Genomic DNA, 25,021 nt, shown 5'->3' on the forward strand with positions numbered 1-25,021 from the left:
AAATATGGTGTACCACAGGGTTCAATCTTAGGTCCACTACTCTTCTTGGTTTATGTGGACGACTTAGTTGAATATATGAGTCCCACAAAAACTATCCTCTTTGCTGATAACACCAGCATATTGCTCACTGGATCCAGTCCAGAAACTTTGTGGTCCACAGCAGAAAGTTCTATGAAAAGACTTTCTGAGTGGTTCACAAAAAACAAACTCATTATAAATATTGAAAAAACTGTGTATGTCGATTTTCATTTAATTCCTCCAGCTAATCAAATGTCTATTCAAGCCCAATTAAAAAATGATCCCCTAGAAAATGTAAGTGTCACAAAATTCTTGGGTCTTTGTGTTAGGAAGACTTAAAGTGGGACACACATATAAATAACTTGTGTAGAAAACTATCATCTGTGTGCTATGGCCTAAGAATTTTAAAGGCTACAGTAAGCAAAACAACAGTACTGCAGGCATACTATGCACAGTTCCAATCACTAATCAGATATGGGATCATTTTCTGGGGATACTCAACTCACAGTGTAAAGGTTTTTAGAATGCAAAAAAGAGCTTTAAGAATAATTTGTGGCCTTAAAAAGATGGAGTCCTGTAAATTCCATTTTACTGAGCTTGGTGTCCTAAATGTTCCAAGTTTATTCATTTATGAAACTATGTTGTTCACTATGGACTACCTCCTGAAAACAGGCAAACTGCTACAGAACAAAAATGTACACAACTATAGTACCAGAAGGGAATCAAATATACATCAAAAGTATCACAGAACAACCACCTATCAGAGGAGCATTATTAACATTGGTGTAATACTACACAATAAGATACCAGAGGAAATAAAAAATACTACTCATCCAATATTTAAAGCTAACCTAAGGGCATTTCTAATAAAGCACTGTTTCTATTCTGTCAGAGAATTTATGAATAAGTAACAAAATTAATTGTAGTAGGTACCTAATTTTAATTACTAATACTATGTATTATTGTAACTTATCTTTGACCTGTCCAATATCAATTGTACAATTTGTGCTATATGATAAAACTGGACCAATAAAAAATGAAATGAAATCAAATCAAATCAGAAATGCATGGACATTTTCCATCTGAAAACACCTGGATTTCATAAGAAATTAGAAGCTTATGGATAGTACTATATGAAAAATGGAAGTAAACAACATTTGAATATGAGCTGTTCATTATCAATCACTGACAGTAACTCGCATCAGTTGAGAGCACTGTCACTGGAAATAAATACTTAATTATACTGCGATGGGTAATTACACAATCTAAATATTATGCTCCTTCTATTTAGGTGTGATGAAATAAAAGAAATTATTCAGATAGTGAAGGGAGACGAAAATTTAATAGTCATGGGTGACTGGAATTCGAGTGTAGGAAAAGGGAGAGAAGGAAACGTAGTAGGTGAATATGGATTGGGGGTAAGAAATGAAAGAGGAAGCCGGCTGGTAGAATTTTGCACAGAGCACAACTTAATCATAGCTAACACTTGGTTCAAGAATCATGATAGAAGGTTGTATACATGGAAGAACCCTGGAGATACTAAAAGGTATCAGATAGATTATATAATGGTAAGACAGAGATTTAGGAACCAGGTTTTAAATTGTAAGACATTTCCAGGGGCAGATGTGGACTCTGACCACAATCTATTGGTTATGACCTGTAGATTAAAACTGAAGAAACTGCAAAAAGGTGGGAATTTAAGGAGATGGGACCTGGATAAACTGAAAGAAACAGAGGTTGTACAGAGTTTCAGGGAGAGCATAAGGGAACAATTGACAGGAATGGGGGAAAGAAATACAGTAGAAGAAGAATGGGTAGCTCTGAGGGATGAAGTAGTGAAGGCAGCAGAGGATCAAGTAGGTAAAAAGACGAGGGCTAGTAGAAATCCTTGGGTAACAGAAGAAATATTGAATTTAATTGATGAAAGGAGAAAATATAAAAATGCAGTAACTGAAGCAGGCAAAAAGGAATACAAACGTCTCAAAAATGAGATAGACAGGAAGTGCAAAATGGCTAAGCAGGGATGGCTACAGGACAAATGTAAGGATGTAGAGGCTTATCTCACTAGGGGTAAGATAGATACTGCCTACAGGAAAATTAAAGAGACCTTTGGAGATAAGAGAACCACTTGTATGAACATCAAGAGCTCAGATGGAAACCCAGTTCTAAGCAAAGAAGGGAAAGCAGAAAGGTGGAAGGAGTATATAGAGGGTCTATACAAGGGCGATGTACTTGAGGACAATATTATGGAAATGGAAGAGGATGTAGATGAAGATGAAATGGGAGATATGATACTGTGTGAAGAGTTTGACAGAGCACTGAAAGACCTGAGTCGAAACAAGGCCCCCGGAGTAGACAACATTCCATTGGAACTACTGACGGCCTTGGGAGAGCCACTCCTGACAAAACTCTACCATCTGGTGAGCAAGATGTATGAAACAGGCGAAATACCCTCAGACTTCAAGAAGAATATAATAATTCCAATCCCAAAGAAAGCAGGTGTTGACAGATGTGAAAATTACCGAACAATCAGTTTAATAAGCCACAGCTGCAAAATACTAACACGAATTCTTTGCAGACGAATGGAAAAACTAGTAGAAGCCGACCTTGGGGAAGATCAGTTTGGATTCCGTAGAAATACTGGAACACGTGAGGCAATACTAACCTTACGACTTATCTTAGAAGAAAGATTAAGGAAAGGCAAACCTACGTTTCTAGCATTTGTAGACTTAGAGAAAGCTTTTGACAATGTTGACTGGAATAGTCTCTTTCAAATTCTAAAGCTGGCAGGGGTAAAATACAGGGAGCGGAATGCTATTAACAATTTGTACAGAAACCAAATGGCAGTTATAAGAGTCGAGGGGCATGAAAGGGAAGCAGCAGTTGGGAAGGGAGTGAGACAGGGTTGTAGCCTCTCCCCGATGTTATTCAATCTGTATATTGAGCAAGCAGTAAAGGAAACAAAAGAAAAATTCGGAGTAGATATTAAAATCCATGGAGAAGAAATAAAAACTTTGAGGTTCGCTGATGACATTCTAATTCTGTCAGAGACAGCAAAGGACTTGGAAGAGCAGTTGAACGGAATGGATGGTGTCTTGAAGGGAGGATATAAGATAAACATCAACAAAAGTAAAACGAGGATAATGGAATGTAGTCGGATTAAGTTGGGTGATGTTGAGGGTATTAGATTAGGAAATGAGACACTTAAAGTAGTAAAGGAGTTTTGCTATTTGGGGAGCAAAATAACTGATGATGGTCGAAGTAGAGAGGATATAAAATGTAGACTGGCAATGGCAAGGAAAGCGATCTGAAGAAGAGAAATTTGTTAACATCGAGTATAGATTTAAGTGTCAGGAAGTCATTTCTGAAAGTATTTGTATGGAGTGTAGCCATGTATGGAAGTGAAACCTGGATGGTAAATAGTTTGGACAAGAAGAGAATATAAGCTTTTGAAATGTGGTGCTACAGAAGAATGCTGAAGATTAGATGGGTAGATCACATAAATAATGAGGAAGTATTGAATAGGATTGGGGAGAAGAGAAGTTTGTGGCACAACTTGACCAGAAGAAGGGATCGGTTGATAGGACATGTTCTGAGACATCAAGGGATCACCAATTTAGTATTGGAGGGCAGTGTGGAGGGTAAAAATCGTAGGGGGAGACCAAGAGATGAATACACTAAGCAGATTCAGAAGGATGTAGGTTGCATTAGGTACTGGGAGATGAAGAAGCTTCCACAGGATAGAGTAGCATGGAGAGCTGCATCAAACCAGTCTCAGGACTGAAGACCACAACAACAACAACATTTAGGTGTCACAAGGGCTTGAATATTCCCTTTGTCAGATAAGTTCCAGGACAAGGCCTTTGCTTCTGAGTTTGAAATACTAAAAAGCAACAAACATTGTTTTTATATTAGCATATATGTGTGCATCCTTGATATGATCTTGGCCATGTTTCTGTCCAGACTCACAAGGAGACAGAACTGCATTTAGCAACACACTGTTTGGGTTCTTGACACATTAGTTACAGTGACACAATGGATGCTGATTGTGAACAAAGAGTGAACATTAAGTTCTGCATTAAACTCAGGAAAACCTCTAGTGAAATTTCTACAACGGTTAAGCAAGCACATGCAGGCAAGGCACTTTCAAGAAGCCTTGTTTTTGAGTGGCACAAAAGATCTCATGAAGGAAGAGACTCAGAGTAAGAGAGCCCTACAACAGGTTGCCCATCTACAGCACAAACACATGCAAACGTGGAGTGTGTAAGGCAGTAATTGCAAGTAGACCATTAAGTACCATGTGTGTGCAATGTTAGAAGAACTTAATTTGAATTGTGTTGTGTATCGTAGGATTTTCTGTGAAGATACAGTGAAATGGAAACTTAATACAAAACTCATCCATCGAACATTAACAGATGACACAGAAAGAGGAAAGTTGAAGAACCTCTGATTAACCACAGGATACAGCCAGATGTGATTCCAGATTTCTATCAAAGATTATTGTTGGGAACAAAAGTTGGTGCTACCAGTATGAAGCTTCACATAAGGCATCACAGTTCTGGATGATGGACTCCTGGATCACAAGCATCAAAGAAAGTCAAACAACAACCTTCAAGAACAAAGATAATGTTGATCACATTCTTTGATAGCAAAGGATTAGTTCACCATGAGTATGTTTCTCTGGGTCAAACAGTGAACCAAACTCTTTACATCAAAGTCTTGAAACATCTGAGACAAGCAGTTTAAAGTTGCTGCCCTGATTTGTGCCATCCCCAGAACTGGTTGTTACTGCATGACAATGAAAGACCACACACTGTTTCATCTGCCACTCAGTAAATGGGCAGACATTCTGTTATTACCATCCCACATCCATTTGGTAGGAGCTAGGATTATTACTTGATATTTGCAATTTCTTTTTAAAATAAAGTACAATGTTTTATAGAAGATGAAGGTTTTTAATGCAAAGAATAAATTCCCAGGGCACTAGTTAATGATTGGGTTGGGGTCAGTAAGGAGACAGATACTGTACACAACTCTCTCTCTGTGTGTGTGTGTGTGTGTGTGTGTGTGTGTGTGTGTGTGTGTGTGTGTGTGTATGTGTATGTGTGTGTGTGTGTGTGTGTGTGTGTGTGTGTTTTGTTTTCTAGCTCTGATAAAGAACCACTGGCTGAGAGATATGCATTTCTCAACGTTTTTTATGAGTTTACCATCTGTTGGTTGGCACCTCTACTAGGTTAACATTGATCAATCCTCTTATAAACAGAGTCACATATGTAGTGATGTGGTTAGTATGTAAGACCACATATTAGTAAAAATCATGGAGCCTTCTAAATCCATCAGATAATACAGTATCTGTGAGTGGCTCAATGACTAACTGTAAGCCTTTCAATCGGACACTACTTCAGTGACTTGTGTGTCCCTACCTACCCCATGGACTTACAGTTTACTGTGGAATCTGATCCACATGTCATTCCTGGTGATTCCTCACATCATTGAGAGGTGAAAATTAGATTAAAGGCAGACTGAAAATTTCTGTAGTCTGACCAGGATTTGATCCCTTCACCTCTCAGTTTCTAGGAGTGCTCTTACCCACCAGACCATCACACCAACAACATGTCAAATGAGTGGCTCACAATTTTTATATAAAAAAAATCAATTTCAGCTGAATTATTATATGCCCAACTGCTGTATACACACAATTATTTACGTTTTGACTTTGAATTCTTGTGCACAGTCCTATGAACAGTCCAGAGCACTTGTGGGAAAGTTATCAACAGGTTCACTGCTGACATAAAGCAAGAAATTAAGAATCAATATGGATACAAAAGAAATTTAAATTAAAAAAAATATTGTAATAAACAGTCCTATAAATTGTCTGAGTGTCTAGATTCAGGGACTAGCTACTTGACAAGAAGTAACACTCATTGTTTAAAGACCTCTATTCCTATAATATATAGGTGTGTTTTGTTTTATGATACACTGTCCTATCACATTAATGTAGTTACAGGGTGTTTGCTTTCAAATGTTTCATGCTGTACATGCTAACATCTGCAAGTCGGACTGAGCACAAAACATGATTCATCAGAAATGGCCTTCTGTTGCCACTCAGTGGATGTCCAGTTGTGGTAATGGAATGCAAATTCCAGTTTTGTCACCAATGAACAGCAGTCAGCATGGGTTCACAAATCAGACATCTGCTGCGGAGCATACGCAACAATGTTTGCTGAAAGGTCCTTGAGGAGACATTGTTGGTAGCCCTTTGTTCATTTGGGCAGTCAGTTAATCAACAGTTGCACATCTTTTCACCCATACACATCTCTGCAGGTGTTGTTGACCCCTGTCATCTATGGCACTTGTTGCACCACAGCTGCCTCAGTGCCAGTTCTGGATAGTGCCATTTTGTCATATGTGGTTTCCTTTAACCATGGTGGCATGTAAATAGTTTACAAACTTGGCCAGTTTGGAATCACTTCAACGCTTGCCCTGCAAGTCAATGATCACGCCCTTTTGGACATCAGATAAGTCACTCCATTTTCACATTACAGCAACTACTGCACTGTTTTCCTCACCGCCCAACACACTTTATATACCTAATGTGTCTGGGTTTTGTAAATATCAGTTTCATCACATACATACTAAGTTAGGAAATGGAGATGTAATATAAATAAGGAAGCAGCAGCTTTTTTCAAAACAGGTAGTTTTCTGTTAACTTCACAATGTTCAATTAAAACCAAACAATCAGCAATAGATTACAGAAATTTAATGGTACTTAGTAACTATTAATATAGTTGATAACAGCTGCTTAGTTTTATTATTCCTTGTCTTGTTCATATCCCTGACGACTGTCCTTCATTAAAGGATCTATACAAAATGATGGCTACAGAATTGTTGGCCAATACTTCCCACCAGGAAGCGAAATTTCTGCACTACTGATAGACACATACAAATGTACATGCACTATCCTAGATTTTGGAATTAATAGCTCTTTCCTTGTGGAGGACAGAGGAATACATTGGGGAAAGTTAAAAAGAAGGGCAGGTGACTCAGATTCCAGGAATAGAGGGGCCAACTGTTGTGAGGACAAGTGGAGAAAGAGTCGCGAGGTGGGGGGGGGGGGGGGGGGGGGGAGGACAAAACTCAAAGATAATCAAGAAAAGAGTGAGACACAATAAATTAAAAAATGATATATAATGAAAAGTAATGAAAAGCTGATGACAGTGAAAGAAGAGAGAGGACAATGTGTTAACAGATGTTAAACCAAATAGGATATCGGGAAGCAGTGATGTGCTGATGAATAGGTTCCCATTGCCAGAGTTCAGTGAATCTAGTATCAGATAGTAAGATCCATGTAATCAATATCTGTAGCAGGAACTCAGGTCCCTTGAGTCACACTGTAAAGCATGTTCAGCAAGTGGGTATTGAGTATCTCCAAAGTTCTTCTCTACCCATTCATTGTACATCTTTTACAAAAAAGTATAGCCATGTTTAAAGGTGAGTTTACACTGATCAAATTTTACAGCACTATGTGGCCACAATCACATTGCTATCAACACTACTGAAAGTGACTGCAATACATGGCTGCACTGAAGTACAGTCAGACAACATTGCTGATGCAGCATGCTGTTACAGGTAGTTACCAAAATATTTGCTCGGCCAGGCCACATCTACAACTGTCCTTGTCTGAAAATGCTTCCCTCTCACTCTCAGCTTTACTTAATCTTTCTCATGCTGACAATACTGCAGTGTCCAGTTATGTAATTAGAGCAGTCAAATAACGTAATTTCCATTCAGTCCGAATGATGTTGCACAGTTGATTTGTTAATTGTCAACTGGAATGTAGAAGTGGGCAAATGGGACAACTGTGAATTCCATAAATATAATACACACATCTACAATCAGCACTGTCAAACACAAAAGGTAATACATGAAAAGCCAAAATCTGAAAAAGACATTGTCACTGCTACCAACATAATAGCGAATTTGCAGTAGTGCATCATAATTGCATTCTACATAATTTCTTATGGCTTCTAAACTTGTTCTGAAATTTCATTACATGTGTTTCCATGTTCATTGTCACCAACTTGGGAAATGTCTTTTTTTATTGTGTCTTTGTACATATTACTTTTCATGTCCAATGACTCTGATTGTAGATGTATTACACATTTATGAAATTCATTGTTTATCACTGTACTGGTGCACCAAATTTAAATATTAACATAAATAACTGATATTATTTCAGATCTACTCAACAAGTGGCGGCAGAACACACACACAAAGGAAGGTTCCAATTAGGAAGGCTTTTGGAGCCAGTGGCTCCTTCTTCAGGCAGAAGGGTTGATGAGGAAGGAAGAAGGGTGATGGAAAAGAACTGGAGAGATCTAGGAAAAGGGGGAGATTTGGGAAAGTCACACAGAACAGCAGTCAGGGAAGGCTTACTGCACAGGATGAGAAGAAAAGATTAATTGTTGGGGACTGCATCGGACAAGATTTGAAAACCTGAGAGCTTAAAGGTGGAAGACATAGTAATATGCAAGACACAGATTACTGCTTAAACATCATCCATGAGTTAATATGAGACTTGCAGGCCAAGGGTTGAAGTGTTTCCAAACTGGTCAAGTGACTGATAATGAACAGCTCATACAGATGTTGGTTACTTCCCTTGTTCATATAGTACTATCCTTAAGCTTCTAATTGCTTATGAAATCCATGTGTTTTCAGAGGGAAAATGCCTGTATATTTCTAAGAAATTGAGAGATGATAATGTGTTCACATGTTCATTATAACTTCAAACAATAGGAAATCCAGGATGGAATAATGACAATATTATGAAAAGCATAGTTGCTACTCATCACATAGTGGAGATGCTGAGTCAGAGATAGGTGCAACAAAAGGACTGTCAAACAAAGCTTTTTGCCAAAGAGGCCTTCTTCAGAACAGACAACATACACACAGACAAACATGCAAACACAAATCACACACACATGACCATAGCCTCTGGCAGTCTGGCCTTGGCAACCATAATTCTCCTTCCTAAATTTATGTGTCTCTCTTAAAACATGTTTAATGAATTGTGTCTCAATATGTCTACTTGTTTAGGACTATTTCAGTAACATTTCACTCATTATATATGCCCATAAATGCAATCAAATTTCCTATTTTTATTGAGAGTTTATTTATATTAAAATATTAAAAAGATAATTATGTCATGATCTTCTGTCTTATATAATATATATCATCATTTGATGTAGCCTCAGAACAAAGATATAATTTTAAGCCTTACAGCTACTGCTTTAAGATCTCTCATTGTGATCAGAACCATCTTATAGAGGCCATCTTGGCAATAGTGTTATATCTCAAGGAAGAACATCTTTGGAATCTCTGGATTTGGACAGAATTTGGCACGATATCCCTCAGGAGCGCATCCAATGGCTCTGTCGATCAACGCCAAGCCAAGTAACTGCTTGCATAAAGGCCAGAGGTGGCCCAAGTTGTTATTGACTTGCTCAAGTTGCAAAGATCTTTCTCTTGAATAAATCATCCAATTATTCTGTAATTGTAACCTTTTGTTTGTCTGTGTGTATGCATCACATCTACCAATTTCTGTCACATTCAGATAATTTCTTCATGATGCGTATTTCCTTTCTTTTTATAAGCTGATTTTACTCAATGATTCATCACAAACATCAAGAGGGAATATAGATAAGTTTACAAGATTTCAAACATATTACAGCACAGATTTTATTCCAGGGAGATGGTTTACAACAGCAATAGTTATCTACAACTCTGTCCTGACTGAGGAATCACAGTGATTTTTCCATCTTTCATCAAATGTGCATCTTTCACTTTCTTATTCACTTCAATCTGAGTTTTTCCCCCTCATAAAGTAACTGTGTATAATATTTTAATATCTTGAGATTCAACAAAACATCTGCTTTTTTATTTCTCTCTCTCTCTCTCTCTCTCTCTCTCTCTCTCTCTCTCTCTCTCTCTCTCTCTCTCTCTCTCTTTCTCCTCTCTCTCTCTCTCTCTCATTCACTCTCACACGAGAATTTCAGAGTAAATTCTAGAGACACTCATATTTCACCGTCTCGAACATACAATATTTTAAAGATGAGTGTGTGAGAGTGGAAATGTGTCTACTGCACCACAGTTTATGTGTGTGCAGGATGGGCATGTGTTACAAGAAGACTAAAGTTATGGCGGTCTATTGGCGCTGACAAGTGGTGACCGCGCATGCCTTGGAAGCCGTATGTCCAGTACAAGGAATAATCAAGGGCTACTCTTTGGAGTGAAATAGTAGTGACTGTTGGGAACAAATGAAACAGATTTTATCTAGAGACTTATATACTCTGTTGTTTGACTTGCTAGGAGCAAGAACTGTTTTGATGAGTGTTGTTAAAACCAAAAGAGACTGTAATGGTTTAAGTACTAAGTTTTTCCACATGTAGTTGATTTATGAGACTTGAAGGAGCATGTGAAACTTGTGTAGTTGTCTTATTGTGAAGAAGAAAATATAGCGGAGTTTATATAAAAGTAATCTGACGGTAATGAATCATTTCAAGGGTAGAGAAGTAGTTCAGTAATATTTCCCTAACCAGCAAATAATCTTCAGAGAAGAAGCATTGTGAAGATCGACGCAGCCATCTGTCCTGAGAAGAAGATTGGCTGCACTCGATATGTAAATCACCCGTAAGAGACTTGTGAGTCTTGCAGCCCAGTACTACACAGTCTCCGGTCATCCGGTCATTGGGAAAACGTTAGAAGACATGCACACACACACACACACACACACACACACACACAAACAACTTAACAATTCACTGCAAGCTATTATATGTTCTCTGCATCTACACACACACTCCACAAGCCACTGTACAACTCATGGCAGAGAGTTCAGAAACGTACCTCTTCAGAAAGAGCTCGCTGATCATCTTGCACTAGTTCAGCTCCGCTCAGTGAGTTCAAGAAATCTAGTAAATCCTCTGAGGAGTCACTCCCAGTATAGCCAAGCGCCCTTGCAAAGCGGAATGCTCGATCCCGTGCAGGTGCTGCTATTGCACGTGGATTTAATATGCAGCCACTCATTGCAATGGCTTGCTGAAACAGCCCTATTAAAAAGATGAAATCTGTAGACTGAAACCATGTAATGAACATACACCAAACAGTACAGCCCACAAGTAAAAGTAACCATAGATTTAACATAAAAAATCTTCTTCATGAATAGCTCATCAATTCACAGAAAATTCAGTTGGTATCTGCAAGCACAATATATCATTTCCTTTCATACATATCATTTAACAACCCTATGTTTACATTTAGGAATTTAGCTCAATACTATTAGACACAGGAAAGACTCTATGGATACTTTAAGGTAACAAGATTTGGAAATAATATCACCTGTAACAAGCAACACTTATTAAAAAGTCACTTGTTGTTACTTATTAAAAAGTGTAGCTCTTTCTTTTTGTAAAACACCATGGCTTAATTAGTATCTCTCAAAAGATAGGAAACAAATTTTGAGTCAGAAAAACCTGGAAGAAAACATAATCTGCATGTTATAATTAATGAATTTTTGTAAGATTTGTCATAACTAGGTGATTTGAATTATTGGTTAAATATTCTAATAGTGCTCAATGCAATAACAAATAAAGTTATGAATTGCTGATTACCAGCTTTGGTTGATTAATAATCATCTTCAGATCATGCTTATTTACTAAAGAATCGGTACCTATGTACAATGTTAGCAACAACACCATCATAAATGTATATGCCATGTGAACAGCGCCTTCCGACAGGTAGACCATTCACAGGGTGCAAGTCTTTCAATTTGACGTCACTTTCGCATCAGTGGGGATGAAATGATAATGATCAGGACAACACAACACCAAGTTCGTGAGTGGAGAAAATCCCCGACCCAGCCGGGAATTGAACCTGGGCCCTTAGGATTGACATTCTGTCATGCTGACCACCCAGCTACCAGGGCGAACAACACCATCATTACCAAATGTAACTCAGATCATGTTTTCTAAGAAATCTGTAACTAAGTACAATGTCAGCCATATCAGTATTATTAATTGTAGCATGATCAAGACTATTATAATTTTTAACAATTAATGAATTGTTAAAGTGTTGAGAGATCGTTGTAATAACAGCAGACTCACACAGCCTGGAGATGAAGTAAATAAATGTACATCAGTTCTGCCAAGAGGGTCCACAAATCCGTCTATTGCAGATAACTTCAAGATATTCTGACTGTACAATCCATCATCAATTACACCATTCAGTAACCAGTGCCAGTTTTGCATATCATAAATTGAGTTAAAAAAACCATATCGAGAGAATAGGATACAAAAAGTACCTGGTGTTCACACTACATAGACAATTTTCCAATACCACTGACTGTCAGTGACAAATCTATAGACATTATATCAGCACATGTTACAATAAGTTGCAGATGTGTTGACAAAATACGCTAATAGGCACACGCTTACAAATGGCTCTCCTTTATACACTCCTGGAAATTGAAATAAGAACACCGTGAATTCATTGTCCCAGGAAGGGGAAACTTTATTGACACATTCCTGGGGTCAGATACATCACATGATCACACTGACAGAACCACAGGCACATAGACACAGGCAACAGAGCATGCACAATGTCGGCACTAGTACAGTGTATATCCACCTTTCGCAGCAATGCAGGCTGCTATTCTCCCATGGAGACGATCGTAGAGATGCTGGATGTAGTCCTGTGGAATGGCTTGCCATGCCATTTCCACCTGGCGCCTCAGTTGGACCAGCGTTCGTGCTGGACGTGCAGACCGCGTGAGACGACGCTTCATCCAGTCCCAAACATGCTCAATGGGGGACAGATCCGGAGATCTTGCTGGCCAGGGTAGTTGACTTACACCTTCTAGAGCACGTTGGGTGGCACGGGATACATGCGGACGTGCATTGTCCTGTTGGAACAGCAAGTTCCCTTGCCGGTCTAGGAATGGTAGAACGATGGGTTCGATGACGGTTTGGATGTACCGTGCACTATTCAGTGTCCCCTCGACGATCACCAGTGGTGTACGGCCAGTGTAGGAGATCGCTCCCAACACCATGATGCCGGGTGTTGGCCCTGTGTGCCTCGGTTGTATGCAGTCCTGATTGTGGTGCTCACCCGCATGGCGCCAAACACGCATACGACCATCATTGGCACCAAGGCAGAAGCGACTCTCATCGCTGAAGACGACACGTCTCCATTCGTCCCTCCATTCACGCCTGTCGCGACACCACTGGAGGCGGGCTGCACGATGTTGGGGCGTGAGCGGAAGACAGCCTAACGGTGTGCGGGACCGTAGCCCAGCTTCATGGAGACGGTTGCGAATGGTCCTCGCCGATACCCCAGGAGCAACAGTGTCCCTAATTTGCTGGGAAGTGGCGGTGCGGTCCCCTACGGCACTGCGTAGGATCCTACGGTCTTGGCGTGCATCCGTGCGTCGCTGCGGTCCGGTCTCAGGTCAACGGGCACGTGCACCTTCCGCCGACCACTGGCGAAAACATCGATGTACTGTGGAGACCTCACGCCCCACGTGTTGAGCAATTCGGCGGTACGTCCACCCGGCCTCCCGCATGCCCACTATACGCCCTCGCTCAAAGTCCGTCTACTGCACATACGGTTCAAGTCCACGCTGTCGCGGCATGCTACCAGTGTTAAAGACTGCGATGGAGCTCCGTATGCCACGGCAAACTGGCTGACACTGACGGCGGCGGTGCACAAATGCTGCGCAGCTAGCGCCATTCGACGGCCAACACCGCGGTTCCTGGTGTGTCCGCTGTGCCGTGCGTGTGATCATTGCTTGTACAGCCCTCTCGCAGTGTCCGGAGCAAGTATGGTGGGTCTGACACACCGGTGTCAGTGTGTTCTTTTTTCCATTTCCAGGAGTGTATTTCATAGATATTGTTAAAACAAACAATGGAAAATCCAGGATGGAATGTAACAATGTATGTAATACATATTGTTAGCGACATGTCTGAGAAAAATGGCATGAAATAAATATATTAGGCAGATTTTTAAATAGATCATATCACATGTGATAACCCACGCTGCAGAAAAGGCTCTACAGGGAATAGGGGGCATTTGGTGTGAGTCACATTCCAGATTATGATTTTTAAGAATTACATTCCAACATAATATTCTTTTTACAAGTAAAATATTCCACTTAGCTTTTAAATGATTGATAACACCTGAAGTACTAAACTCTTTTTTATTAGTCAAAAAGGCAACATATATTTCTTGAAAGACTGAAGTACTCCGATGCAGAGGCGCTGAGTCGAGCAGGTCGAGCCGCGAGCTGTATTACTGCGTGAGCTGAGACCGCAGAGACCACAGTGACACCTGAGTCGCTTTGCTCGACGCTCTGGCTAGAGTCGAGACGGTGGGGCGAGCGTTGAGCGGGCGAGTTCCGAGGGAGGGGGTAGCGGTGAACTCACCCGCTCCGAGACAAATAGTTCGTTCCCTTGCGAGCGGGTTTTTGCAAGTAGTTCCTATGTTATCCACTAGGTGGCTCTCTGTCCTGTTGCTCGCATCAACTGCCCAGAGGGCAGGACGTGCGACTGAAACGATCGCCGACAGAGTGCGATGCGAAGTTACGCTGCGCTAGACACTGCGCGGCAGACGACGCACAGAGACGCCACGGCATATGTCAAACACAAAATCCAATGGGGCACTGCACAATGCAGGCAGCCAAGGTAGAAGCAGGGCAGAGGCCGGCGCTGGCTGTGTTGTGTGGCGTGCACTGTGCTGTGACCAGCAGAGGCGCTGCTGATATGCTCCGTCTCTCTCTCTCTCTCTCTCTCTCTCTCTCTCTCTCTGCCGTGGGAAACGTTTGGAGCTACCGTTCTTTTTTTCTGAATCACTGATTGTTCACTCCTTTGAAAGATTGAACTCTATGAATTAGTTCAAGAGCGGATCGCCCATCTCTACTGTGGAGGTTCCTTAACATTATGAACTGTTCTACTGGGTACATATCTATCCAGTGCCTGGTCAACTATTCTTTTAAACTTGAGCCAGAGTTCCTCTACATGCTTGTGTTCTGTGCTGAAAGTTTCAATCTCCTCATTGAGATTCGACACCACTGATTCACTGATTTTTTTTTATCTAGTTTACTGAACATATATACCTTTCTGCTCGTAATTATTGTTGCCACACCCGAGTCATGGTCACTGATACCAGTGTGAATGTGGACATCCTCAAAAAGGTCAGGTCTATTCATTGCCATTAGACCCAATATATTTCCATCATGAGCCGGGGTTCCTAACTATCTATTCTAGGTAGTTTTCAGAGAAGGTATCTAGTAAAGTTTCACAGGAAGTCTTATCACACACACCGCTAACAAAACTGTAATTTTCCCATTAATTTTTGGATGATTAAGGTCTTCACTGATGATTACAGTATGATTATAGTATGACCAGTGAACTTACATACAAGTGAATTGAGGTTGTCTCTAAAGTTGTCTGTGGGTGTTCGAAAGATCCAATAATCATTTTATGCCCATCCCCGATACCAAGTCTTGCCCAAACAGTCTCACATGCAGCTTCAATTTCTACCTCAGTGGATTTGAGTTTTTTGTCTACTGTGACAAATATACCACCTCCATTTCCTATTTGCATATCCTTTTAACATAGACTTCAATTTTCCCCAAAAATTTCACGGATATTAATTTCAGGTTTCAGCCAGCTTTCTGTACCTAATATTATGTGAGCTTCAATGCTTTTCAGGGCACTTTACTGCAAATGCTTCAGCTGTTTACAATTAGGATTTTAATACTCTCACCTGTGTGGGGCATTTCTTCCAATCTTACACTGATACCTCTGGGTTGCCAATAGCTATCGTTATCTGGATGGGATAGAGAGTTGCCTAATCCAAAAAAGTCTTGCGTGCACCTTACGCACAGTCAGCTACCTGAATGGCAGCCTCTGATGTGTACTGCACACATGATCTATTTAGGGGAACCCTACAGTTCTCAACCCTACGGCACAAGTCCAGGAAGTCGCAGCATAGCTTGTCACAGAACCTTCAAAGTCTCTGGTCCAGTCCTTCCACTCAACTCAGAACCAAAGGGCCATGATCAGTTCTGGGGACAATGCTGCAAATTGTAAACTTCACTGAAACTCCACATGCAAGGTTGGTCTTTTCAGCCTTCTCTGCCAGTCACTGGAATGACCCGAATTTGACTTCGGAGCCCAGATAACAGGCATAATTTTTTCCAGTGTGCACCACAATCTGCAGTTGGTTGCAACCTGTTCCTTCAATGACTACCAGAATAGCCTCTTCAACATCCTGAATGAGAGCCCAGGCATACATATTAGGTGCACCTGGTGTCCTTTCCTGTTCCTTCCTGCCATTACTCCAAGGGGTACCATCACTCACCATATGTTTGAACCGCCAACAATTAATAGACCCACACCCTATTGTGTTTGCTTCCTCCTGACAACAGAAAAAACCGTTTCCCAAAACAGATGAAGTGAGTCCCACTGGCTCGGTTTCAGTTTCAGTGAAAGACAGCACCTCAAACTTGTTGGTTAGGGGTATTGGTACAACACTCTGAGTCCTCCCTGATCCCTGTCCACTCTGCCACTCTGTGTCTAGATCTAGATCTATCATTGACATTGACATTGACCACTTTAGTAACAAAAATAAAATCATACTTTACTAAATACCTTCTCTGAAAACTACCTAGGACAGATAGTTAGGAACCCTGGCTCATGATGGAAATATATTGGATCTAATGGCAATGAATAGACCTGACCTCGTTGAGGATGTCCACATTCAAACTGGTATCAGTGACCTTGACTCAGCTGTGGCAACAATTATTACCAGAGTACAAAGGACAACTTTGTGTTGAAACAGTCATATCATAACAATAAAAAGCAAGGAGATAACATTGAAAAATGATACCAAGTTTTCTGGGTGTGGTCCATGTTATGTTGTAAATAACTATTTGTGATGAAACCAACTTTGCAACCACAGCCACAGTTACAGAGGCCTTGGCCTTCCTCTGTGTCTAATCATGTATTTTGTTGTCCAGAGTCACTGTATTTTGTCATGACTGCTCTACTGAGTATGACATTACATTATAGTTTTAAAAATATTGATATAATTGATCTCTGGTGGTAGAAAGAGTGGAAAACTTTATTGTAATAGGTTTTTTGAGGTGGAGGGAGTGGGGATCTGCTGTTTTCTACAGTCTCCTACAATGTGTGCCATGTTTGGTGGTCATCAGTGAGTGGGATGTGGATTCTCGTTTCCCATGTGCTGGATATAGGCCGCGTAGCAACAGTTACTCGCCAGTAACTCTTGTGTCTTGTGGAGTTCTGAGTTATTTCTTACTATATTTCTTGTTACTCTGATTATTAATGGTTTTTATATTAAAGTTAAATGTTCAGAATTAATCTATGGTTTAGTTCACAAGACTATACAGAAAGTCCAGGTGAGGTACCAGCTCCTGTGAACAAAGATTAGTCAATGGTCAGAGGGACTCCCCGGTGTGCAATGCAGGCCCAAATAGTGAAGCTGGAAGCTCTTGTAGTGGAGGCATGAAATAGTGTTGACTGTGTAGCAGGCTTGTTTGCAGCAACAAACATTCCTGTTAAGTCCATACCATCATAACCGAAACCTTTATGACTGAAATACTATAAGTAGCTGATGTAATTTTATCTGAGTCTCACCAGTGGTCTTTTATTTGACTCCTTCTTCTTGCTTCATTTCCATTCAGTTAACATGAAATGGCAAAAGACTTTTGATTGTTCATTAACAACTCTCTGCACAGCTTATTCTTACCAAAAAGATATAAAACCCATCTCTGTTCCATACATGGATATGTCATAATACTTGATACCAAGGGATAACCATCACACAGAGTGCATGTCACAGTTATGACATGATACTCATATAACCACTGGTCAACCAATGGCACACTGCCAGTACACATAATTGTCTAGTATGACACAAACATACTGGACTGTCAGATCAGAAGAGGTGAAGCTTGTTGGGCTCTGGTGGGTGGCAGCCATGTTGGCACAAGCCTAACTACATCCCCTCTATTCATGTTGTTACGGTGTTTTAATACTTCAGCGACCTCACTGATCTTCCACTTCCTCATTCCAACTGCTTGGCAAGTATGCAGGTTTTGCTGAATTTTATTTTCTGTTTGAATCTTTCTGGCACTCAACCACTGCAGACTTGTTGTGCTGCTAAACTGAAGTGTGGCACTCATGCTCCCATACATCTACATCTACATCCATACTCCACAAGTCACCTGACGGTGTGTGGCAGAGGTTACCTTGAGTACCTCTATCGGTTCTCCCTTCTATTCCAGTCTCGTACTGTTCATGGAAAGAAGGATTGTCGGTATGCCTCTGTGTGGGCTCTAATCTCTCTGATTTTATCCTCATGGTCTCTTTGTGAGATATACGTAGGAGGGAGCAATATACTGCTTGACTCCTCGGTGAAGGAATGTTCTCGAAACTTCCAACAAAAGCCCATACTGAGCTACTGAGTGTCTCTCCTGCAGAGTCTCCCACTGGAGTTTATCTATCATCTCTGTAACGCTTTCGCAATTACTAAATGATCCTGTAATGAAGCGCGCTGCTCTCCATTGGATCTTCTCTATCTCTTCTATCAGCCCTATCTGGTACGGATCCCACACTGCTGAGCAGTATTCAAGCAGTTGGTGAACAAGTGTACTGAGACCTACTTCCTTTGTTTTCAGATTGCATGTCCTTAGGATTCTTCCAATGAATCTCAGTCTGGTATCTGCTTTACCGATGATCAACTTTATATGATCATTCCATTTTAAATCACTCCTAATGCGTACTCCCAGATAATTTATGGAGTTAACTACTTTCAGTTGCTGATCTGCTATATTGTATCTAAATGATAAGGGATCTTTCTTTCTATGTATTCGCTGCACATTACACTTGTCTACATTGATATTCAATTGCCATTCCCTGCACCATGCATCAATTCGCTGCAGATCCTCCTGCATTTCAGTACAATTTTCCATTGTTACAACATCTCGATATACCACAGGATCATCCACAAAAAGCCTCAGTGAACTTCCGATGTCATCCACAAGGTCATTTATGTATATTGTGAATAGCAACGGTCCTACGACACTCCCCTGCGGCACACCTGAAGTTACTCTTACTTCGGAAGACTTCTCTCCATTGAGAATGACATGCTGCGTTCTGTTATCTAGGAATTCTTCACTCCAATCACACAATTGGTCTAATAGTCCATATGCTCTTCCTTTGTTCATTAAATGACTGTGGAGAACTGTATCGAATGTCTTGTGGAAGTCAAGAAACACAGCATCTACGAGGGAAACGGTGTCTATGGCCCTCTGAGTCTCGTGGACGAATAGCACGAGCTGGGTTTCACATGACCATCTTTTTCGAAACCCATGCTGATTCCTACAGAGTAGATTTCTAGTCTCCAGAAAAGTCATTATACTCGAACATAATATGTGTTCCAAAATTCTACAACTGATTGACGTCAGAGGTGTAGGTCTATAGTTCAGCACGTCTGTACGACCTCCCTTCTTGAAAATGGGGATGACCTGTGCCCTTTTCCAATCCTTTGGGACACTACGCTCTTCTAGAGACCTATGGTACACCACTGCAAGAAGGGAGGAAAGTACTCTGTGTAAAATCAAAGTGGTGTCCCATCAGGTCCAGCGGCCTTTTCTCTTTTGAGTGATTTTAATTGTTTCTCTATCCCTCTGTCATCTATTTCAATATCTACCATTTTGTCATCTGTGCAACAATCTAGAGAAGGAGCTACAGTGCAGACTTCCTCTGTGAAACACCTTTGGAAAAAGACATTTAGTATTTCGGCCTTTACTCTGTCATCTTCTGTTTCAGTACCATTTTGGTCACAGAGTGTCTGGACATTTTGTTTTGATCCACCTACCACTTTGACATAAGACCAAAATTTCTTAGGATTTTCTGCCAAGTCAGTACATAGAACTTTACTTTCAAATTCATTGAATGTGTCTCGCATAGCCCTCCTCACACTACATTTTGCTTCAGATAATTTTTGTTTGTCTGCAAGGCTTTAGCTATGTTTATGTTTGCTGTGAAGTTCCCTTTGCTTCCGCAGCAGTTTTCTAACTCGGTTGTTGTACCACGGTGGCTCTTTTACATCTATTATGATCTTGCTTGGCACATACTCATCTAACGCATATTGTACGATGGTTTTGAACTTTGTCCACTGATCCTCAACACTATCTGTACTTGAGAAAATCTTTTGTGTTGAGCCATCAGGTACTCTGAAATCTGCTTTTTGTGACTTTTGCTAAACAGAAAAATCTTCCTACCTTTTTTAATATTTCTATTTACAGATGAAATCATCGATGCAGTAACTGCTTTATGATCGCTGATTCCCTGTCCTGCGTTAAATGTTTCAAATACTTCGGGTCTGTTTGTCACCAGAAGGTCTAATATGTTATCGCCAGGAGTCGGTTCTCTGTTTAACTGCTCAAGGTAGTTTTCAGATAAAGCACTTAAAAATTTTCACTGGATTCTTTGTCCCTGCCACCCATTATGAACGTTTGAGTCTCCCAGTCTATATCCAGCAAATTACAATCTCCACCCAGAACTGTAACATGGTGGGGAAATCTACTCAAAATATTTTCCAAATTATCCTTCAGGTGCTCAGCCACAACAGCTGCTGAGCCAGGGGGCCTATACAGACATCCAATTATCATGTCTGAGCCTGCTTGAACTATGACCTTCACCCAAATTATTTCACATTTTGGATCTCCATCGATTTCCTTTGATACTGTTGTACTTCTAATTGCTACAAACACCCCTCCCCCTTCACTGTCCAGCCTGTCTCTGCGGTATACATTCCAATCTGAGTTTATATTATTGCTACTGACTTGCTAGTTTTGCCTATGTGGACTTCTCCACACTCACAGTCCACTTTGGATACAACTGGAGCATGCAACTACATCTTCTGTTATCAGTTATGCTATCATTGGCAGAATGGAATAACATTAACAGAATCACTCACCTGCAAGCACTTGCAACCAGTGGAACTATCGCCAGTTACCAGATGAAGAAATCTGATCAGCTAGCAAAGATGACACATGACAATAAGCTTTGCTTGGATGTTAAATCTCTCATCTCACGCCGTCAGAAATGTAATCACAGAAGCAGTGGCTAAGTGATTAAACTTCACCTCACACATGAGCAGATCCCAAAGCATTCTCATGTACATCTGTGAGTGAAGCTGAGAAAATCAAAAAAGCACAAACTTAGCCTTGAGGAAAGGCCAGATTTATTAAATGATCCCATCTGCAATGAACTACCAGTGGACCCTATGACTAAGGCAGCTCAGAAGACACAGACCTTAATCAAAGACTCAATAATTGATGCTGATACAGCCAAGGGACTCATTCCCAGAATCCAAGTCCACTCAGAATTTATGGGGTGCCAAAAATATAAAAATAAGGTCAATCATAAATGGGATTAATATGCCTACATACAACATAGCAAAGTATCTGGCCTGTAAGTTAAGACTTCTAGTGGACAAAAAAAATCTTATGCAAAGAACACCATGCTCTTTATAGAGGGCATAAAGGGAGAAACAATTTTACCCATGGACATCATGAGCATCTTCAACTTGAAGTCATTATTTGCAAATGTGGCTGCAAACAAAATTGTTGACATCCTACAAGAGCTTATCCCATCAGATATTAACAAACTGGTTAGTTTATGTTTGTTGTCAACATACTTCAGATGGCCATGAAAATACTACAAACAGATAGACAGCATGGCAATCTGTTGTTATCTATCCTCATTAGCAACTGACATATTCATGGAAGTCTTTGGAGGAAAGGCACTTTGTTTTGCTCCTTTATACTCACAGTGCTGGTTCAAGAATATGGACATGTTCACTACATGGCCCCATGGTGGGATGGTGTTACACAGTGTAATGTAGCAACTATGTTATATAGTAATGTATAAGTGAATCTGCCTCTATTTGTTTTTTTACTTACATTTGATAATACTAGCAACAACTAAAGGTTTCACCCAAATTTAAAGAGAAGAATTTCATGCCACCCTTAAGATGATGCAAAATAAACTATTTACTTTGTGTACCAATTAAATTAAGAGAGAGCACTTGAAATGACACAAGGCAGGCAGACGACTGAACGTTACTTATGGATGGCAATGAGTTGTTTAGAGTGGGAAGGCATGACAATGAAGTAGCCGGAAGATGTTTGCTTGGGAATGCAAAAAATTGTCTCCCTTTGTGACAAAGCACGCTGGGATATTTTTTACTTCCCCTCTTGTTTTGCCATCTGCCTCATTAAAATTCATTTTTCCATTTTTGACTAATTACTGTTAACATACGTGAGTATAAGCTGCATTTTCATAAAAGAGAAAAGTTGGCCCTTCAGTTTTAAAGAAAATAGCACCAGATCTAATTTTATGCTTAGTTTTGTGTATGTCAGCAATTTCCTAATTTATTTTCATTGTTACTATTTAATATCTTTTGTTATAGGGTGAAATCAGTAACTGGTTTGTAACTTAAATTCTATTGTTGATTTATGAAAAATATAAATTCTCTACTAATTATAAACATGTGGAGGAACAATTAATAGTATTCTTAAAGGATCTATTTGGCCCCATTCAAAAACATGTTAGCAAAGCCAGCCCTTAATTAATTCCAAAGTAATCAACAGTTTTGTCTAAAGTATTGTTTGTATAACCATATCTGTTGAGTTCATCAGTTAAACAAATAATATGGCTTAACCGTTGTAGTAGAAGAAACTGTTAAAAAGACCCAATTTTTTTTATGTATTCAGTTAATTTGATGAGCTAAGTTATAATTGCGATTTCTGTAAATTAAACATCAAGCAATGTGTAGTTTCAGTGCTTTTTATTGTGATAATATATAAGGGCTTGATTTTTGGTCCTGATACAGTTAGTCCATGGCTGGGTTTCAGACACAGAACCCGTATTGGTTAGATCAACAACAATGCATCAACTTAACTGTGAATGAAGTGTTACACCAATAGGCTGTGTGTTAAAGCAATGATGGTGACTGTTCAATTTATTTGAAAGACTGAAATGTGTGGTTAGATTTTTACAGCTCGTAAATGTTCAACAGTAAACTATTGTAACAATATGTGGATGTTTTTCTGTGACATATTAATGAGGCTTATCGAAAGCTAAACAATAGTTAACTGGCCATATTAAATGTGTATATTGGGGGGTTGTGAACAGTGAAAGTAAAGAACTATGAAATGCAAATGTGCACCTGTTGGCTACATCATTTAAAGTAGTCAGTGTTGAACTGTAGTGTCACAGAATAGTAAAGAGTTGGAAACGTGGAATATTGTCAAAGTTTTGTTGCCTATGCCGAGAGCCAGAGGCAGTGGTTAGCCAAGAGGTAAGAGGATTGCACATGTATCAGAATGTGTCGTCACGCAGGGGCAGTGACCTCGTTACACACAACAGGCAAGAGAGAATTTCTTAGCACGTGGGTTTCTGTTAGACGGAGACTTTCGTAGAGTGTAAGACAGAGGTATAGCGTCAGCTGTACTGCATTTCACAACTTCGGTAAGTCTGCCATAACAACATGTAACTCTGTTGCAAGAACACCTAAGGGGCGAGTACAACAGATAAATCAGCAGTATATGTGGAACGAATGTGTTTATTACAAACAAGCATGACATCAGGACGTCGCTCGTGCTTCCTTTAAATACGCCAGCTTTGATAGCAACAAGGCACTCGCAGCTAGACTTGCAGTTAGATGTGTACTGGGTCGCTGCATATTGCTCAGCTCGATGATCGACATGTTAATCTTTATTAAAGAAATGTTGCAGTAAGGGCAGACATCAGGGGACAGTACCAGCTCTGGTCCTCTCTGCTGCCACTGTCAATCATCATCCCAGAATTAGCAGACATCGTGGCAGACTCGCTTGCCGCCAATACTGACCACATCAGTGAGCCGTCGTTGAGATCGTGCGGGCTTAGGCCCAGTGCATCCACTGTCACAACCGGGTGAGCCGAAGATGCTGGGGGATTGCAGCCCATTCCGCCTGTCCACTGCGGACGAGCCACCAGGAGGAGCAGGGAAGAAGACGGTGTGGGATAGAGTACACTCTGCACTACGAGAACGCTTCTCGTGCCAACAGTGTGGGACTCCAACCCAGAGCCTCCTACGGTGCAGCGGCCTGCTGTCCACCGCCAAGCAGGCTGACCAGCCGGGCGCCGCCAGCCAAGCGCGGCCGAAGTAAGGGCATACCAACCCTACGTCACTGCACGCGGGGCTGAGCTAGCAAGACTGATGTGGCCCGGAGCTGGTGTCATTGCTACGAGTCAGCGAGGACTCAGGGAAGGACGTTGATATCACCAAGCTCAGCCAGCCTGTGTTACGCGAGCCACATTGTACTCGGCAGGAATAAAGGTGTCATGAATTAATAATGTTTCTTTGGCGTTTCTGGCGTGTCCACAGTCATTTCCTAGCATCCTGACAACTGGAGAGGTCACCGCTTGGCCTCCAGTCCACCGTAGGTGACCGGGACCACTGGGGCACCTACAGAACTTCCATCCCCATTTTTCAGCCAGTATAGCAAAGCAGTATGTTGACACTGAGGACAATCAATGAGGAAATAAAGCAGGTGAATGTCACACCTTCAGGTTAAGAACAATTTATGTTAATTGCTGTCTAATGAAGGTAATAGAGGACAATACCTCATGGGTCAGATTCCTCTTGTTTGAATTTATATCTTTTCACACATTTTTAAAAGTGGATACATCTACTGGACTTACGAGTACCAAAGCTTATGTCCAGTGGAGAGGGCACCAGCTAAGCCGAAAAGCTCAGTTCTCCTTGCTTTGCCCTTAGAAGTCTGTCTCACAGTGCTGACATACAGGCATGATTGCTTGCATACTTTCACTTCACTCAATTCTGGAATACAGCTACGGTCAAAAAATGA

At 40.7% G+C, this 25,021-nt stretch overlaps 1 protein-coding gene across 1 annotated transcript in view; it reads right to left on the reverse strand.

Annotated features, from left to right (window-relative positions):
* The window catches only part of LOC126188210 (cholinesterase 1-like), a 174,930-nt gene that overhangs the window by 75,388 nt on the left and 74,521 nt on the right, over positions 1–25,021 (reverse strand). Inside the window, exon 6 of the mRNA XM_049929760.1 lies at positions 10,924–11,126. Coding sequence (XP_049785717.1) covers positions 10,924–11,126 — 203 coding nt within the window. The remainder of the gene's footprint in view (positions 1–10,923; positions 11,127–25,021) is intronic.

This window comes from Schistocerca cancellata, chromosome 5, assembly GCF_023864275.1.
Source record: "Schistocerca cancellata isolate TAMUIC-IGC-003103 chromosome 5, iqSchCanc2.1, whole genome shotgun sequence".
Taxonomy (NCBI): Eukaryota; Metazoa; Arthropoda; class Insecta; order Orthoptera; family Acrididae; genus Schistocerca; species Schistocerca cancellata.